This window comes from Alligator sinensis, unplaced genomic scaffold (genome assembly GCF_000455745.1).
Source record: "Alligator sinensis unplaced genomic scaffold, ASM45574v1 scaffold29_1, whole genome shotgun sequence".
In the NCBI taxonomy this organism is placed as follows: domain Eukaryota; kingdom Metazoa; phylum Chordata; order Crocodylia; family Alligatoridae; genus Alligator; species Alligator sinensis.
In genome coordinates, this window is record NW_005841933.1 from 3,140,207 (window position 1) to 3,161,189 (window position 20,983).

At 37.9% G+C, this 20,983-nt stretch overlaps 1 protein-coding gene across 2 annotated transcripts in view; it reads right to left on the bottom strand.

Moving 5' to 3' along the window:
* CHN2 (chimerin 2) overlaps window positions 1-20,983 on the bottom strand; it is a 95,044-nt gene that overhangs the window by 22,494 nt on the left and 51,567 nt on the right. The window contains exons 1-4 of one of the 2 annotated variants that reach the window (XM_006019591.3): window positions 14,908-17,522; window positions 7,215-7,299; window positions 2,707-2,880; window positions 810-887 (exon numbers count right to left, since the gene is read on the bottom strand). In XM_006019591.3, the coding sequence (XP_006019653.1) occupies window positions 810-887; window positions 2,707-2,880; window positions 7,215-7,299; window positions 14,908-15,336 (766 nt within the window). In that variant the 5' untranslated portion in view covers window positions 15,337-17,522. Of the gene's footprint in view, window positions 1-809; window positions 888-2,706; window positions 2,881-7,214; window positions 7,300-14,907; window positions 17,523-20,983 lie in introns of those variants that run through there. The other variant, XM_025198941.1, reaches the window with a different exon arrangement.

A 20,983-nucleotide genomic window follows, 5' to 3' on the forward strand; every position in this document is an offset into this window, starting at 1 on the left:
AACCAGAACCCAGATCCCCAGGCAGCCCAGCTGTAGTGGGGCAGGAGCACTAGCTTTCCCCAGCCTGGGTCAGCCAGGGGATTGTGGGAGGAGATGTGAGACTAAACATGGAGAGGAAGGATTTGTGGGGATCAGGAGGGAATTTTTACCTGCTTCAGAAGGTATAGCAGGAGGAGGATGGGGGGAGCTGGATAGGGAGGGAAAGGGTGAGAGAGAACTGACCTGGGCACATTTTTCTCATGTTATGCCTTTAGGTTCTTATCTTGAAGAATGTGTACGTTATTTAGTGCAACCCCCCATCCAGGCAACTTTTACTGGTAACCTAACTGTGAAAGGCTCAGTTAGGTTATTGCTAATTATCTGAACCAGGGGTAGGCAACCCCTGGCACGTGTGCCAGAATGTGGCATGCAAAGGCATTTTGCTTGGCACTCACATCATGGGGAAGGGGCTGGGGCTGCACTGCCACAACAAGAATTGGACCCCTTGCAACTTCCACACCATCTACTCCTAGCACGCCAACATCTTATAAGTTGAGGTTGTGGCTGCTTTTGGCACACTGCCCAAAAATGTTGTTGACCCCCGATCTAAACCTTTCACTTTGCTGCCTATCTTTCAGGTATAAGATTCAGTTTCACTATCAGGAAAAGTGCTATAGAAGTTAGTAAATAATCCAAACATCAGTTAATATACCATGTCAATATACCATTTTCAGCAGCAGAGTAATTGAGCATCTAAAAATCACCAAAAATAGTATCACTTTTAGCTAAGTGCTTAGCTGAAAAACTATCTAAAGTTAACAATACCATACCTCGATCAAAAGCCATTTTAACATCTTCAATGTGCTCAGTGAACCCTGAGACTCTGTAAAGGCCCTCTGACTTCAAACCTACAAAGAAAAAAACTATTAGGTTTATTTCAATCACTAACAAATATTTAGTTTAAACAGCTTAAAAAAAAATCAATAAAAATGGGGTGATTCTTTTATGGTAATAACTACATGCATAAAATACAGCAAAGGTCATTTCAAATTCTAAACTTCTGAAACTTTTATAGAAGAATTAGGTCATTTTAAAAGATAATAGTTACATTTTATGGTTTCATTAGGCAGATGCACGATACATAACTGAAAATGAAAAATATTGCTATTTGCAGGTGTTGGCAGTCTAAGATATGATCATTTATTTTTCATTCTCTCTAGGAAACTTTTGTATTCTTGTCTGTAGCTACTACAGCTCTTAGTTCTCTCTCCCCCACGTCCATGTTCTTAATGATAAATGGAGATGCCGGCAACTGGCTCTGCCTTCCTTTAGTCCCATTTGTGCTCTCAGTTTTAAATGATATACAAATCAATATGTACTGCATGTACTGTTCTTCTGCACAACAATATATCCTGCCTGCTGTTCTTCTCATAACTGGAGATCTGTTTCTTAGTAATGCCCAGCATCTCCACACCCTCTTTCCTAGGAAAGAAGGTGGCAGAAAATGAGAATGTTACTTATTTTAACTCAATTATTCTTTTCTTGTGAGCATACCTTTATGAGCATCTACCAACACCCAATATCCTTTGTAGGGTACTGAAGTTGTCCTAAGACCAAAATCAATATTCCAAAAAAGGTTTTTAAAAAGTTATTACAGCAATTACACTATTGAAAAATTAAAGAGGACAAAAAAATTGTGTTGTAACTAATGCATGTAAAAATAATATATCAAGTGCATTATCAAGCATGTTCCCTCTCAAATCCAGCCTTTTTATCTATTTGTTCTTGCAGCGATGATATAATCCTGGCTGAGATTTGCAGATCAATTCTGGGGATTTAACTGCATGTCTTCTGTTAATTTTAATGGAAGATATGTAGCTTTGAAATCCCTATGTTTGATATCAGTGTGTTGCCATGCAGATTACTGTGATGTCATCAGTTCACCATTATGGGATCTCTATGCAAAAGAGATGACTAGCACAGGAATGTAGTTTATCACAATTTACATATTAGCTATCAAAGGCATACACACAGCCATTATCATATGATCATTTTGCTGTTGGTGTTATGGTATTTAGTAAGTATGGCATGCATATCAGTTTAGTAAAACCCTATCACAAGCTAGTGGTTTTTTTTGGCTATGACATCCTGTCTTGGATGTGGCATTTATCAGTTTAGCCCAGAAAGTACTGTGAATGTTACTATCCTGAGAAGCTTGCAATCTTTTTTTCACATTTTGTATGAGCAATTTCCATTAGCTGTGTTCTTTTACATATGATATTCTGAAAAGGTTAAATCTAGATTATTCAGAACTTGTTTTGAATTAAAATCTGATTACTTTGAAAAGTAAATAAAACCCTCATAGCTGACAATAGTAAAAAAAACCAAAAACAAATGAAAAGGACACAGAAATGACCTTAAGGTTTCTCTTTAAAATCTGCCCTTTTAAGTATTACTTGCAAAATATACACCTAACATTAAAAAAAAAGCGATTTAAATTATTTACATTATGAAATTACATGCTGCAAAACGGTGTAGTATTTGTACTAAATTTCTTCAATCTTCTTCCAGTGCACTTGGGCATATTTATTTTTCTCAAACTTAACATGCAAAACAAAGTTGATTTAATTTTGGTAAATTTCTGTTCTTTTTTCTTTGCAATTCAGGTAATGTTATTGATCTGGTCACATTGTGCTCAAGCTTAATGGATTTTAAAATTTTACAAACCTCTTGCTTCAATTTCTCGAATGCATAAATCCACAACCATGGGTCTTTGTGTATTGTGGGCCTTCACTAGTGTGGTGAGGTCACAGCAGTAGACTCTCTTGATCCTCTTCAGGTCTGGTTGACAATCATTGGGTACATATTTGGAACACTGTTTATGTACGTTTAACCCGCAGTCTGTAAATAAAATTTGCCAGGATTAATATTAAGATTTCTTTAACTTATACCAAGCAAAGGGCAAAACTGTCTTCCTTCTCACAAAACAAAAGCAAACACCGAAAAACTCTTCACATTGATCTCTTGTGATTCCTCTGGCTGATTCAGTGAACAGCGTTGATGGGATTTGGTGACATCCAGCTATGGAGAGAGGATCACTTCAAAGCTGGGATTCTGTGGAAGTGAGAAGTTGGAGCACAGAGGTTCAGAAACTACACTGAAATGCCACGGGTTTTGTTAACAAGGTACGGAGCTTCCCATGGATTTTTAGAATTGGTGAGCATATTTCGCTCCAACTGAAGTCATTTAGAGCTGTCGTGATACCACTTGAAATCAGACTACAATATTTATTCAGGTGCCTAAATTGGGGTTAAGTTACTGAATTTCAGATACCTAAGTCTGAGAAAGTTGGTATAGCAATACATAGTTTATGAGCAGGGATCCTGGCTTCCTCTGATAAAAAACAAACAAACCCAATTTTCACATTAAAAAAAAGTAACCCAAAATCCACATTTTTCTGTGATTAAAATGAAACACCACTAATAAATACAATTTATTTATTAGTGGTGTTTCCAATAATAACCACTAATAACTACTACTAATGTGGTGTTTCATTTTAATCACAGAAAAAATATGGATTTGGGGTTACTTTTTTTAATCTGAAAATTGGGGATTTTTGTTTTTAATCAGAGAAATCCAGGATCCCTGTTTATGAGGATTAACATGTCCTAAGGATCACATGAACACCTAAATTCTTGCGGTTATTTCAGGTGGTTCATTCAAGGTACAGTATCTTATTATATTCTGCTAAATGGTTGCTGCCTTTCACCTCAGACATGTCAACTTTTCACTGGTGACTGAAGTGCATATAAAATGCTGTGAAAGGCACAGCATAAATCAAAGCGTACACAGTACAAAACTATTCAGATATCTTATTTGAAAGTCATATTATCTCCTAGAATATACTGGTGAATTTCTGTTAACTTAAATATCTATATTTGGTTTCCATAAATGGATTCCAAAGTCAGCCAAATAATTTTATAGGCATCAATAAGGCAAATGCCACCTCCATCTGTTGCATTGTTTTGTAGACATTTGCTTTTTATTCTGATTGGTTTCCAGTTGTAATTTTCATTGATAGTATGCAAAAATAACCAAGGCACGTAGACTGAAACCTTTTAACTGCCCTAATATTTCTGAAGTCATCACCAGTTATGTAAATATTGTTTTGCGTGCTGATTTACTTGCTGAACTACTTGCAATACATCCAAATACTATTTTCCTTGAATTATTAATCACACATAATTAAACTATCAGTCAATGTTAATCTTCTGTATTCTTAATGGAATCAGGTATAGTTTATGTGGCTCCACCCTCTGAGGCTTCTGCATATTACATCACTGTTTAGTAAAATTTAAGGAAATCTGGGCAGCTACACTTAGGATATTCCCTTTATTACTTTCAATATTCTCTCAAAGCATTTTATGTGCAGTTAAATAAAATTGTTTGGTTACTTACAGTTAAATGCTGGTAATTTAATATGTATGAGTGTTAGGTATCATATTAAATAATTAAGCTTTTCCATAAGCAAGATTTTTTTAAAATAATGGAAATAAATCCAACTGTATGACACACATGGTCAATTTCAATACATTTTTATTTATGGCTTGATAATCTCAACCACAAATTACTATTCATTTTTGTATGTATTTAGAATAGTCTTTTCCTTGCTACTAACCAAGATTTAGGTAGTCAAGACAGAATAGATAAATATAGTAAGCAGGCCATGTACTTACTGCTGTATTTACTTGAATATAAATTGATCCTGACTATATGATGATCCACTGATAATTAGATTCTATATATCAAAAAATTATAAATTTGTCATAATTTTCCAGGTATAGAATCTAATTATTGGAGGTATGCCTTGAATTTGTCTGCCTCTCACTGCTACAGCAGGAAAAATAAGTCTGGAGGGATCAGATGGCCCTTTTACACTCTGCCCCTCCAACTTCCCCCTGCAGACCCTTCTCCCCTCTCACTGTCAGCCCCTGCTCTCCCTAAGCACCTGGAAATGAGGGCAAATTTGAAAACAATGACTTTTGAAACAAACATGCCTGTAGTAATTTGTATACAAGCAAATTACGATTGGTACCTATAACCTTAATTCATCAAGAATTGGTACATTTTATCTTTTTTTGAAACTGCTGCACATTTTAGCACACGTACTCCATAAATATACTTTTAAGCAGCACTTTTGTACTTACTTATATATAGTATAAACTATGATAATAGTCCAAAGTCAAAAGGCTCATGATTTATCATGCAGCTCATTGGGCTGGGCACCATTAGAATCAACAGCATTTCAAATCATGGTGACTCCACAGCTCAGCATTACTCAATATGTATGTGTATTTTAGATACCCCCCACAAAAGATCCACATGCTAATTAGCCCCCACTCATGACTGGAACCAGGTGTTCTTCTCACTGGTCCTGGGATCCTCCAAAAATGTATATACAGACGACATCCAGGGCAACCTCATCTGGTTCCATAATATAGAGGATGTGGGGCCATACTAATCATATATGACAGGCTGAGAGGGCAACAGAGGGATTCTGGGTGAAATGTTTGGGGCCCCATTTGGTGATGTTTACCAGAAATTTAAGCCTGGTGAAGAAGCAAGAATCATTGGAAATGAAAGAGAAATGTGCTGTTCAGCTGTGGGAGTGAAGAGGAAGTAAAAATGTATTCAATACTGTAGCTCACCATGACTTGAAAAAGAGTCAGCACTGAAGGGGACTGAGCACAGTGCACATTACCATACATTCTATTCCAATGGGTTGCACTGACCTATTCTTGGGGTAGATTCCTATCAGTATGTTTGCCCTATATGGGCCATGTATTTTATAGTCATGTTCAGAGTTGGCTGTATTTAATCAACTTCATAGTTGATTTCCATTACTGAGCATTTGTTGCTTTTGGAAGCAGTTTAATGATTGGCAGTGTATTTAATGAGATTCCCTTGTAAGCGAATGTAAGATGAGGAGCCTTTTTCCCCCTTATACTGATGGGGGGAGGGGCTTATTTTGTAGTTGAGTAAATATGGTAATATCTTACACTTATGAAATATTCTTTATCCTGAAGAACCCTCAAATTGCTTTCTCAATTTTACATGAAGTGACTTCAGCCCTCAAAGTCAGTAATCATGAGAGCTAAATTTGGCATCCATTTATCAGGGCTCAGAAATACCATGATGCAGAGCAGGAAGAGACAGACAGTATTATATGCATTTGAGAAAGAATGGAAATTTGGGTCAGTGGAATGTAGTTACCAGATCTGCATGCCAAACATCAAAACATTTTCCAATGCTGCATCAAAAAACATTATGGAGTAATTATTATGGTTTATTGCAAGATGATTTGCTTTTACTATATTGTGAACAAATTAAAAAAAAAGCTATTAAGATGTTACTAAAGAAACAGAAACATCAGGAAACTAATTATTTTGGATATGAGCCTAGCGTTTGTGGTTTCCAGTGACATATGGCATTTTCATCGGTAACAGGTGATGGTCTTTTTTCTAGACAAGGACATTTTTCAACAGTAGGTGGGAAAAAAGATGAGTTATCATGACTATTTGCAGGCTGGCTCTGCCACCTTCAGAGCTTATTTTTTAAGAAGTAAAAAGAACATTTAATAATATTACAAAGACGACAACTTGCAAGATCCTAATAAGAATTCCTGACCAAAATGGTGGGTACATATATTTACAAAGTTCTATTGTAAAGATGTCACCATGGGCAAACCAGGGGATAAAACAACCAGGGATAGGTGGGGGGAAATAAGAAAGGTATTATTTCCAATTCTGTGATTTTAAACACACGGATCAATTTTTTTTCAAAAGAAAATGTAATATCATTTTCTTCCCTGCACATTTACATATTCTTGTAAGTCAATGTGACCAACAGTCAGAAAACCTTGTGCCACTAGTTCCTTTGGTCTTTACATATGACAAGCAGGAGGATAAGTTCCAAGACACCCAACACTGTTACTCAACCTTACTAAAAATGTGCCTGGGTATGGACCACTACATACACGAGTTCTATTTCTTATGGTTAATTAAGATAGATAAATAAATAAATAAGTCATGTTTTGTACTTCTCAGGATTGGGTCAACTGATTTTTAGTTCAGCATTTGGACTCACACAGTACAATTTCTTGCTGTATCTTGCAAAATTACACTTACATATGCATTTTTCAGGAGAAAGAAAAAAGGATAAATGTTTAAAGCTACCTGAACACCTGACTCCCTGAGCGATGAGCCCCCACATAAAGTTGGCACAGTATTCACACCAGTGTGGACCTCGGAATGTGTGGACCTGTAATACAAATGGAAAAAAAGGGTTCATGAGGAGGCAGATGGCCTGACAGATGGAACAAGTAAAAGAGATAAACAACAAAGGATTCAACAGAAGTAGGTCTTCAGCAAGCCGTGCCTGCTTCTATCCACAGTCTGCGTTAAATAAACCCTGGGAAAATAAATTTCCTTTGATCTTGAAGTTTCTTTTCAATAGGCCTATCACAACATAAAACTGAAGGCTGTATGGCACAAAAGTGAAATGACTTTTTTTGCTAGTTGATGTGTCTGTGCAACCTTCAGAAGAACGCAAGTGGCTTTTAAAAAGAAAAAAAAATAAAGCTGACAACCCAAAGATTTTTAACCAGTCATTTTAGTGGAGTATCTAAAAGAAAAAAGAAGCTTCTGAGGTTTATACTTCATAGCAGGTCATTTAAAAGAGATGGAAATTCTGTGGTAGAAAAATCTCTGCTGTTATGCTGTGGCCAAATTCTGCTTTTTGATGCATCTATCCAGCTCCCATTGATTTCTCTTGGACTTCTGTGGTACAGAGGCCAAAATTTGGCCCCCTGTTTAAGTCAAAGTTCTACCACTTTGAACTCTACAGAGGTCTTATTAGCACAATGTAATTTCAGCCTTACATGGCATTTATACATTTTTTTTGTTCAGAAAGGATCACAGAACAAAAGTCAATGGGATTACTGTATACTCGAATCAAAAGGAATAATGAATGATTTATGTAGACACTCCAGGCAACTGTTGGGCAGCGATCCTAGTGTTTTGTGCCTCTGAATCCATTGCAAACACAGGCAAACTACTCCCCTCCCCTTCTAAATAAGTAAATTAATCTCACACGGGCACTAAACATTAAAACAGATCCTTATTCAATGAAATCACAGTCAATCTCGTTTTACTACAGCCCACATATTAGTAAAATGGTATGAAAAGTGCTGACAGAACATAGTTTCCTCAGCTGCCCTTTGCACAAAACACTTGTGTCACCAAATACACCTCAAAAACCTGTAATGGAGGATCCTTTTATATTATGCAGAATCATTACTGAGTCTTTTAGTGTCCTGTATAACTGTCTGGTAAAGCAGTCACTTAATCTTCATTGAAAAAAAGAGTAAATAGAAAAGTATATTCCTGTGGAAATGGACATAGCATGAGCTACATTTGCCTAAAGATTTAGTTACCTTTAACAGAACATAAAATATAAACATTTAGTCTGCAAATGCTTCCTTTTCTGTTGTCCATATCCTTTTTTAATTCTTGTTTATTGCTTGTTTATTATTCCAAATTTTAACAAAGTAGGCTTATGTAGGAAAAACACAGTCATTGCCCTTTTCCAAATAAAAAACATGTAAAGTTTAACATCAAGCATTCATCTTGCTTATATCTTTGCCCTATCAAGTTTGCGGCTCTGCTCACAACAGTGCATTTTGCATTAGTGCACTGCATGAAGAAAACGTGACTTTTGTGTTCAACGGTTTACTGTGCTCTTATAAACCAGGACTTTCTATTTAAAAATAATTACAAGACAAAATTACTAAAAAAAATACAATATACATTCAATATCTTATTAAAAGCCTTGATCAATTTAATCCAAACTACTGGCTTTTCTGGTGTTGCACCCAGGAAGAATGTGGATTCCAGTTTAGATATAACATCTATGGACTTCCTCAGATATGTCTATGTTTTCTTGGAAAAGATGCAGGTATTAATAAATCAAACTAATGTTTTTTCTCTCTTCCCTTGTTTCACTTTACTCTTTTTTCTAAATGGGTGTCTATGTTGATCGATTATATTATCTGGGAAAATGAAGTAATAATACAAACCCATCTCTTTAGTTTAATTACACAAATACATTTTTACTTAGAATAGCTTGAAAACAAAGTGCTCCTGACTAATTACCTATGTAGTCAATAATTATATGAGTAATTGCAGCTGTAAAGCAATCTCTGTTCAGCTTAAAGCAATTGGTACTAAAATGCTTCAAATTATTTTTCTGAAATGTGTGTGCTAGTTCTCAATAAAACATATACTTATGGGAAACAACACATTGTATTAAGCCTTCTTTCAGTTTACTTCTTACGCTTACTGATTTAATATCTTGTCTCATGTGGGCCAATCAGCATACATGTCAGACTAGCTCCTCAGCTTGTGTAAATAACATCAATTTACATTAGGTGAGGATCTGGCACTTTTGAGTATGGCCTCTGATATAATGCTGTTAGTTACAAAATTGCAGACACAGTTAATTATGGCTACTTTGTTTCCAATGTTAGACTGGTAACGACATAATCTGTATGTCTGCATTTAATTGCAGGTACAAAATTGTCTTGCTAGGGAATATCATTACCCACATACATAATGGAGTCTAAGTGGTTTACAAAAACTAACCTTTTATGAAAGATGATTTGAAAAGTTTATTCTGCATTATTAAAATACCTAGTTTCACGTTCTGACTACATATCAGTTGCTAGGCTATTTGTGGCTCACTTGTTTACTTTACATAAAGCTTAATTTAGCTGATCTCACAGAAGTCTTTAGAAAATGGTATGTGATTATCTCCCAGTCTTTTCTTTCACTAAGAGGAAACCAGTTGTCATTATTCATTGAGGGCCAAGTCTTGAGCACCATGACTGAGCATCCTTAACTCCTACCCTCACCTTTGAGGTCAGTTAAATTTAGGTATTTAATTTTATTCTATATTTTGGGTGAAGTTACAGATACTAGAATACAATACCATGCAAAAGGCTCATCCTTCAGCCTTTAGTATTTCCCTGTTTCCGCTGGACAATAATTATCTCACAAGTAAAATGGCTGATCTCTCTTGAGATTTCTAGATGAAAGTATCATGACTATAACATCACTCCAACCCTACCACAAAGTCCTTTAAGAAATTATCTGAACTGAGCTTTTAGTGTTTGTCCTACTGTTAACTGTAAAAACTACAATAAAAAAAGAAGAGTCTGTATTCCTACAATAACACTTCATCACACTCCCATAGTTTTAAGGCTGATGTTGGAGGCAAGATTGCTTTCATGGTAAATAGGAGTCTTGTCTGTTTGGACTGCAGGCCTGGTCCTAGTGCTCCTTTATCCTGGAATCAGTGGTAATTTTAGCATTTTAGGATGGGGTGGAATATTTCATGTTGCATCAACAGTTTTATGGTCACATTCCTTTGCGTGGGACTGCTCTTAGGCTCTTGGAAGAATAATCAAGATAACTTTTGAGATCTATTCCATTACATTTTTGGATTTTCACCTCTGCATAATGGGTAAGAAAGTATGTCTAGATCCCTTGAGCTGGAGGTCTTCATACTTCAAACCTCTAGAAAATGTTATGAGAGACAAGTTTTCAATGTAGGCAGGATCTGATATACATTTTAGTAAAATAGGCTATTTGCCTAGTCTTTTTCCACTGCTATTTAGCTATAGAATGCAGAGGACTAAGGTAGGAGGCAGTACAATAAAATAACATAAACATTCAACATAATGTACTGGCATAAAAACAGTGTATTTTCCTGCTTATTCCCATCTTTTTTAATCAGCTTCTCCTTCTGCACTTTTCTGACTCATTCTATCAAATTCAATGCCATTTCCATTAATTTTCTCCTCTGTCTAAATCTTTCAGTGAAAAGTAGTCTCTCTTTCATATTCATGCCTTTTGCTATTAGTAACCTTTGAGCTCTTACACATATTAATTACACCGGTTTCATGTTTTTCTTCTGTTCTTTGTCCCCTTAACTTGCACATGCCTTTGCTTCCAAATAGTATCATCAAGATGCATTCTCTCACTATCTAAAATTAGCATGTGTATACTGTCTTGCTGTAACTCCATGATTAGATGAGGATTATTCCGGTTTCACAGACGGGGTAACTAAGGCAGAAAACTTAAGTGATTTCATCAAAGTTATTGAAATAATCTTTTAACAGTAATACTACAGAAAGAAATAAGAACTGTCCTAGAAAGAAATATGTGCTCTTCATATGTGCTTTCAGGCATTTTTTTTTTTGGTTATCTAAGTGGTTTTTTTCTTTTGTACCCAGAGGAAATTAAAGATGTTTATACTTTCACTTGAAAGCAGGACCATTTTATACTGGATTGAGGACTTGGCAGAGTTCTCTTTGACCTCAGGGAGAGCCGAATTGACTCCACAATTAATTTTCTCTTGGCACAATGAAAATGGTACTTCTCATAGCAGATGAGTATTTTTTTTTTTCCATGAAACTGCTTTTAAAAAAGTCAGCAAGTGAATACTTGTCATCAGTTAACCCCAAATTCTCTTTATATTTTATACTAATACAAATAACTGACGCTATTTCCATCTTTATCCAATGTGCCAAATTTTGCATTGAAATAGGTTTTGAGCCCATCAATAGGTTTTTTTTTTTCTTTTTAATACACAGTACATCCTCTTTAGTCCCAGTGAGGTCCCCAAGGTTCTATGCTGCTGCAGGGTCATTTAATACCATTCTCAACATAGAAGCAGGGCTCTATGCTACATCACTGAAATCTATGGTAATGGGAAATTTAAAAATTGGAAAAGTAATAGTAGTAACAATAACAATAAGAAGTAGTAGTAGTAGTAGTAATAACAGGGACAAATTTAGGCCCTAAGTCAATCCCTGTTATCAGAAGGCCTTGCTTTGCAAAAGATAACTTTAACATATGATATTGATGCATATTTGGGGTGATTTGATTAGCCAAGACCATGTCATAATGGACAGAGTAGATACTCTTTAGTTGTCTTATCTCATTTGAGTTCATTCAACAGAATTTGAATTCCTCCTAGGACTTGGAGGCTACAGCACAGAGAGCTAAAACACTCAAAAAGGTGCTAACCCATACCTTAGGCTCTGATCGTACAAATAATTGCATAGCTACTTCAGATTACTACTATGAAAAGTGTTGTTGATTTAATAGGACTACACTGGTAGTAATGTTAACCATGTCCATAGGAATTTCTAGGATCAGTAGCTCAATGCAAGTCAAGTGGTGTTAAGGTAGCACCACTTTAATGTAATCCAAGAATGCACCTTTTGGTCTGTCAAGACATGGCCTCGTTCACAGCTCCCTTCTACCACTAGACATGTGATCTGACACATCAAAGTCATTTTTAACTTCAGTTATGCAACAATCTGAAACCAAATATTAAAAATGTAAAATAAATCCTAGATAGCTTGTAATGGCTCAAATACCTTGAATGTTGGGAGAAGGGTCTATATCAAAAAAGGAGGTTTGGAATCTTGTAATTTTTCAAACTCGTATTCCAAACACAAACATAGCTTCTTGTTTTTTCCAGGCTTTTAAACAGGGTGCAGTTTGATTTGGGTCTGAATTTTGCACTTTGAGTCTGTTTCTTACCTCTATTTTTTACTTTCTGCTAGATCTTAAAAAATGCTTCTGATCAGTTACCCAAAAATATATATATTGAAGACTGCATCCCAAGAGGTTGAAAGGTGAAGATTTGTTAGTTCATGTTCACTGACAACAGCACATGCCAAACATTCTGATGGATAGTACATCATGGGCTTTCTGTCCATATACACTGAAATATATGCTACGCTATATTTAAGGGTCCAGAAAAATAATAAAACCAATCTCTTTGTATTTTTATGAACTAGTTCATTATATTTTACATATAAAATACTACAATACAGTCCCATACTACCCTAGGAGCCATGGGTTCTATCAGTGACAACTAGGAATTAGTTCCAGTAATTTTCCAACATTTTTTTCTCTCTTTTTTCTCTCACTGTTGTTATGAATATATCAATAATTTAAATGCATTACATGTTGAATCTCTTGTAGTTGACTGTTGAATCTAAATGTTCTGCCCTCAGCATATTGTTAAAGTTTTGTTTTTTTTAAAATTTAACCACTGTGGACATTTCAGTATGCTTCTGTGGAAAACTGAAGATTTTTGCACAGTGAATACATTTGTTTTTTCAAGCAAACGTAATCCTTAAGAGTGACCTAACTTTCTGGTTTACATTATAGTCTTAAAATGTTTCTTAAAATTCATATTTTATTCATTAGACTAAAATGAAAAAAAAAAAACTTTCCAAAAATTGTTTAAAGCTAGGCACTTACATATTTTAAAACATCATATGATTTGCCAGCTAAACTATGACTCTGTTTAAAACAGAAAGCAATCAAGGGTGTACAACAGCTAGATTGTACAAATGCAAAGTTGCTGGGAACATTTCCAGTTATAAATCAAATCCAAAACAAGGGGAATTTTGAAGAGGAAAGGAAAGAATATATGGGTCAAAGTAGAAAAAAGTCCTAGTCATGAGAAAATATTTTCAAGCTAAACTGAAACAGTTTTCATACTCAAATGATAATGAGGGCAAAGCCAGAAAGAATAAAATATGCTTAAATCAAGAGTATTTATCCTATTTTTTCAGTGTTTAGCAGTGAGATAAATATTGATGTTAATGTGGTATGGGTTCAAGGAGAGGGAATGAATAGGGGTGTAAAAATGCTTGAAGTAAGGCTTTCCTCATTAACATTAAATTATTGATAAATCTCAACCACAGCACAAATGCTGCAGTAGAGTGTAAGAGAAAAGCATAATAGATGAACAGAAAGAAAAGCATACTTGTTAAATAATTTTAATTAATGTTGATTTCTCCTTCATTGAGAGGTGAGAGATCAGTAGGATAAAACGCTGTTTCTGATAACAAGATGAATTATTCTGATGTTGGCCTGGATTATCATACTCAGGGAGCATTAAGAAAATAGTGGTTTTCAGAAACTATAAACACATTCTTATCTCTTCTTGTTTATTGGCCTTTCATTCCTCTTATACACTGTGTATGCACTCCTGATTACTATCACACCACCTTTTGACATCATTAACCATGATAACTGGAGACTGGCACACTCTGGAACTAACACAGTCCTTCTGGCAAAAGCTGTTAGAGCAAGATGACTGGAAGCTTATTTTCCAAAGCTGAGTCACTTCCCCAGCGCATACAGCATTCCAGATGCTGTGCTTGAAAAAAAATCTGATTTTGTACCTATAAGCCAGCAGCAGGCTGATCCATTTAAGCATCCTTGAGTCTGTACAGCTATTCATTTTACTGTGACATGCAAGCACATGCCCATATCCAATAGCTCTGTGGGACTCCAAGAATGTTCCTTTGGCGTACAGCGTGTGAACAAAAAGATGTAAGACAATAGCACCTTTGCATATTTTTTTTTATTCTTAGAAAGTACTGGGGTTTTCTTATCCCTTGCATATGGGAATAGTGCAAATGTTGTATTGTTAAAATCTAGATGTTGAAAGTCTGACACATTTTAAGACTAAGATGAATAGCTTGAAGTGCCATTTAAATAAAATGGATATGAGACAAAAGAGCTAAACCATAAATCTGTAATTTAGCTGGATCAGGTCAGATTTGAGACCAAGGCAGTTATTTGTATGAAATAGCCAAGTGAACATGTTTTCAGAGTACAACCCAAAGATCTTAAAATAGGAAGAATAATGTTTTTCAGATACTTTTCTCAGCCACAATATAAAGGAGATACATAAACCAAGTACATAAACCAAGTGAAAAAATAAATATGGGAAAACGTCACAGAACTTTTAAGTCAGAACCAAAACTGTCCTTACCTTAAAATTGTGTGCTTTTTCATAGTTGAAATGGTTGTCATTTTGAGTTAAGGCTGCTCTTCTTACCAAAGAGGTGATCTGTGAATAGGCAAAGAGTTTCAGAGGTTGCCATAAGAGTGCCCCCTTTACTCCCATCTTAACCCCCAGTGCCACTGCCAGGAGCTCTTGGCGTTTTCTTCCTCGCTTAGTCTTGTGAACGACAGCACAGTTTTTCTCATTTTCGAGCCACAAATCCTCAGAGAACATAGTACTTGGATCCCAGATCTTTTCCCTGTCTTCCTCCGAGCCTGGGAGGCTTACTGTAGTCAGGTTTGTCCAACTGCTTCTAATGTTAGACAGCAGATTTGAAGCAGCTGCAGCCCATTCTGCCGAGACCTCTGGCATGTGACTTGAATGGGCTGTCTTGTGTGATGGAAGGAGCTTCTGCATCTGAATAAGTAACGGCCTGTTTTGCACTATTTCTTAAGGCAGACGTGTGCCTGAAACAATAGCCTGAATTCATGTACTGAGAAATGCCCCCCCTCAGCAAAAGAATCCAGCTAGACACTAAAGAAATACAGACCAGGGGCCAGCTTTATAGCCTCATGCCACAACAAATTTCAAAGGAAAGATCACTTCTACTTGGTAGCATGTTTTTCTTTTTTTTCTTTTCTTTTTTTTTTTTTTTAAAGGCTGACTGATGCTCTGATGTTGCATCCAATTACATTCAGACTGGAGACTTATGAGAGATTCCGGTCAGAAACGCCAACAGATTAAACCCTTTAAACCCTGATGATTGTTTAATCTTGCAGGGCTAAAATCTCTTCTTTTTCATATCCCAAGTGAAAAATCTAATAGCACTCTAAGGATTAAGAGTGCTTCTTTGACATGCATTAAATCAGGGCGCTCTGTTGGGGTTCCCTTGGCAGTGAGCAGTCAGATCACTGCAAGAAAAAGTTGCATACAGCAGCCCCCATCATACAGTCTGGGGAAATCCCATGCCCTGTGCAGAGTCCCACTGAAGATAATGGGGCTCTGAAACATGCACAGATCTGATTGCACATTTGGGGCCTAATCAGCAAAAGCACTCACTATTCCCATTTCAATTTTTATAATATGTATGGTAGGAAACTCAGATAAGAGAGTGGGGTTTTATTCTTATCTTTCCTGAAGTGTTCTGTAGGACATTGGGGATGACACTTAACCTTTTTTTTCTTCTCTTTCTCAAGCCATTGAAGATGTTACTTACCTTAAAGGTGTGTTTGTGAAGTTCCTGAATATTTGTACAGTGCATGAGATACTCAAAGAAAAGGTGCTAGAGGGTTATACAATATTAGCAATAGAGTTGTCTATAAACACTTAAATAGTAATGCCAACACGACGACCATGGCAATGACTTCTCTTTTTATACCCTCTTTTTCTCACTCATCTTACTCAGACGTTAAATCCCTTGAACTGACTTATTTTTGTTAATTTGTAAATTCATCTCTTCCTTTGAGCCTCCACTCCCACTTAAATCTCTTAAAATCCTTAGAGGTTCATCTAATTCACTTACTAAAACAACAGCAACAACACAGCTCACGTGCTTTCAGTAAAAAATGATGATTTGAAAGCCTGTAGGAACAGATGGCCAACCATCAGTACACTCAGGCTGTGCAATTTCATCTAGTGCCCTACTTACAGCTTTTAACAAGTTTGGTAACTTGCAAAATCAGCTTTTCTAATGTGACACAGTGTACTTACTTTTATTCTGAATTTATTTATTCCATTTTTTTACATGCAATTCACAGCACCTCTCTCTCCATGCTAACAAATTTAGAAGCTTCTCATAACAAGGGTGGCTATTGTTTCTTTACCGCTCATATCCTCTTTTGCAACTGAAACAACTATTAACTGATCAGCAAGGAGTAGTAAACATGCTGCACTGATGTTGCTCTCGCTTAAGGTGCTGTTTGGTGCTATTTCGTATGTCATCTTATTAATATGTCCTGTTTATTGTCAACTCAAAATACAGAACTTTGAACCCCCAATTTTCTCTCGTTGGATCAACAGATCAGCACTTAACTCAGTTATTCAGAACTTTAGGAGCGGGCATACAATCCAGTGATTATTGAACGTAACCTCAGAAGATATGTGGGATTCTATGATAAGGCCTTCCTCAATTATTTCAACATCTGCTTAAGTGAATTGCTTTTATTCTAACAGGGACTTCTTCAGAGGAGCTGACTTCAGTGCGAGATGGAGCTAGCCATCTGGAAAGATGCTGTAGAATTTTAGCACATCAGTTTAGTGGTAACGTTCTAAACATTCACCTTTCTGATAACCAATGTAACTGAACCAAAGTTAGAGAGGCTAGTTTCCTAATAATGATTTAGCATTCATATGCAAGTATACTGTTAAAACTATATTTATGGATGTGAAACTCAAGCTAAATGATAGTGAAAATACAGCTTATAACAGGGATTGGCAAGGTTTTTGGCTGGAGTGCCAATCCCGACTCACATCTCAACTTGGCATGCCTGGGGCAGACCACAGGGCAGCCATGGGGGGCCCAATCCTTGTTGTTGGAGGTGGCTGCATGCATGCCTCCAGGTGGATAGCAGAGGGAGGGCCTGGGATTGCACTGCCCCAGCCCTTCCCTTCCCTGCACCCTGAGCCATGCATGTAGTTGTCACTGGTACAGAGCCAGTGATGGGGCTCCAGAGCCTCATGAAGCTGTCTGCACTCTGCCCACTGCCTGCTGCAGCTACCCAGAGACTGGGCTGGCTGTGACAGGCAGCCAGGAAGCTGCAAGCAGTTGTACTGGGCTCCAGAGCCCAAACTTGGCTCTGCGGTGGCAAAGGGTGCATGCGTATCTCTGGGCAGCTGGCAGGGGAGAGGTGCAGGGCAGCACAACCCCAGAACCTGGCCAAGGGCTCTGGAGCTTGGTGCAGCTGTTTGCAGCCTCCTGGCTGCAGCTGGCCTGGGCTTTGGGCAGCTGCAGCAGGCAGCAGGAGGCTCCAAACAGCTGCATCAGGCTCTGGAGCACCGGCATTGGCTTTGTAGAAGCAGCTGCACATGCTCCTCTGGGTGGACAGTGGGGGAGGGACCAGAGTTGTGTTACCCTAGGCCACTCCCCACTGTCCACCTGGAGGCATGTGTGCAGCTGCTGCCACCACAGAGCCAGATGCAGCTGTTTGCAGGCTCTCGGCTGCAGCTGGCCTGAGCTTTGGGCAGTTGTACCCAGCCACGGGGCCCAGGCTGCTTGCAGCATGGCTTGCAGCCTCCTGGCCGCCAGCTGTGAGCAGCCCAGGCTCTGTGGCCAGTGGGAGCTGCCCAGAGCCCAGGCTGGCTATGGTGTGCTGAGCAAAATGGCCTTGTACGCCATGCTCTGGCATGTGTGCCAGGGGTTGTTGACCTCTGTCTTGGACCATTTATTAAATTGCTTTAAAAATATTATAGTGTCTTAAGGAGAGACATAGATTATTTAAGAAAACACTGGGCTCATAGGATATTTACAATAAATGACCTGAAGGCGGAAAACTCAGCTAACCCACTCCATCTGGCATGTTGGTATTTGTTCTTATCATACATAAAATTCAAGTGTTATATCTATCATGTTTATGCCTTTGTTAGATACTTGTTTAATAGGAATAATAGTGACCACGAGATATGTATAAGCCAGTGGTTCTCAATCTTTTTAGACACAAAGTCTAAAACTCAAAGCACCCTTCAGAAAATGCCAGCTGTAATGTATGACTATGGAAAAGTAATACAGCAATTTTCTGTTGCAAATAATTTAAATCAGAACAGGTTAATTTTTTTAACACTATGGATTCTTATTTGAAATCATTGGGTTTATCTTGTGAATCATGTTTGTATACCTAACAGTGCTAACACTGCATGGCATCCTGCAGCAGCCCTGAAAAGATTTCAAGGCACCCTATTTGAGAATCATTGGCATGGGCATATGAAGCCACACTAGACTGAGTATCTAACAATGAATGCTGTAAACCAAATATTAATTGGGGTACAATACTGTAGGCCCCCCTACTCAGTTAAAGGACAAATAGAAGCAAAATCAAATAGGCTGAACTTGTTCATAAGCAGGATTGATATTCTCTCTCTTCTTCATGCTGAAGTCCAGCCTAAGATTTTAAAAAATGTTTCCTTTTATTTGCTTTTTCTTTGCTGTCCATCTTTTTCTGTTTAAAAAAAATCTATTATATGGAATGTTGTATCAACTAGCTTCTTGTCTCTTGTTAAAGATGATGCACCTCTGGCTAAAACAGACAATGCCAGTAGTGTCAAACTTGATTACCACCACAGGCCGGGCCAGACCCAGTGACAAAAGTAGGGTAAGTGGTAGCATGGGAGTTAACACAACTGTTGCTTGCTCCCCCACTGACATGGGTGCCCACTGGGGCTCTGTCTCTGGGAATTCAGTGGCAGACCTTGCCTCCAAGTTCCTAGCCTCTCCATCATGTCCTCAGATTGGGTAAAGTGGGTCCAAGGGCCAGATGAAGCCTGCAGGCCATATCTTTGACACCCCTACCTTATACCAACCATTAGCAGCAAGTAGCTGCATGTGAGCTCAAACCTCAGAGGCTTGCTATATCTCCTTCTCAGCTCAATTCCTATGTGTATGGGTATGATGGTAATACTTGGTATGGTCCCTCCCTAGCCTGTTGAGGCATATATTCCTTGAGGCATTAGACTGACACAGGCTATTGACCTCTTGGAGGAAGATAGGAACTTCTCCTTGGAGACAACAGCCTGTTTTGGTCCGTTCCTAGAGAAGCAGAACAATGCACTGCTTCATGCACAGACCTAGTGGAAAACACAATCAAAGCACTACCGAAACATGAACCTAAAATTGTTTGTAGATTAGTGCAGCACCTATTGCCCAGCTGGTATGAGATATACTTCACAATCTGAGACAGAAATTACATATTTCTCAACCGAAATCATAATACAGGGATGAACCCAGCATAAGAATCCTGCAAACTGTGTTGATTTCTTTCTGATCTTCTCCCTAAGATGTCTGCCTGTGATGCACTGAACAGTCAACTCCAAAGAAGCATGGATGTCCCTGCATTCCAAATGCACTGATAATTAGCCCAGATGGAAATGGTCATGAGGGCTATTCCACGAAAGGCCTTAGCTAACCAATATCTCCTTATGTATATTTAACTGAGAAACAGATTAGGAAACAGTAGCTGAGAGATTTCTGTGCTGTTACAACACAAGAAAGCAAACTCCAAAATCCAAACATGAGAAATAATGCTGCACTTTGAGCAGTACATGTGATATGTGTAATAGAAGCTAACTGCCTAATCTTGCAAAACCTACTTGTGAATCATTTTTACTCTTATGAGTAGTCTCAGTGAAGTCAATAGGATTATTTGTCTGAATACAGACTACAGAGGTGAATGAAGTAATCAAACAGGATACAGCTCCTGATTAGGAAAGTATAGAAGACAGAACTTTGCTTGCTGTTGCTCTTTTTGTTTAAAGTACTGTAAAGCAGAACATACCTTCCTGGAAACCTTGTGGTAGAAGTTTCCATCTGAAAGAGAATATTTCTGTATTGTGAAGGGGAGAGAGACATAGGCATTTATAATGTGGGTTGTAATCTAGTGTTCTTGCAGCAGCTGTTTGACCTTTCTATGGTCCCCTCCAGTATTGCCTTCTAGTCTTCTTTAGAGTCCTGGTTTTCCACACCCACTATGATCACTCCACAAATTTATCTTCATATTTATTGAGATTGACCAGTTCTGTGAATGGAACATAAAACTAAGTAGGGAGAATAACTACACTAAAATAGCGCCAGTGGTGATGTGTAGGGAGTGCACGTGCACCCCTGAGAGTGCTGCTGCACCCCTTCACAGCCAGCATCCCCTGCTTAGGCAGCGGCAGGTGGGGCAGGTGGGAACACTGGTGCCCCCCCTGAGAGCGCCAGCTGGGGAGTGGGGGCACCAGAAGTGCTGCTGGCGCATCCCTGGCCCTTCTGGGTGCGCTGCTAGCACTTCTGGGCAGTGTTCCCTCTTAAAGCCATCTTAGAGGGAATGCTGCTTCCAGGACGGTGCGACTGGCCGTGGGGGGATACCTCTCGCCC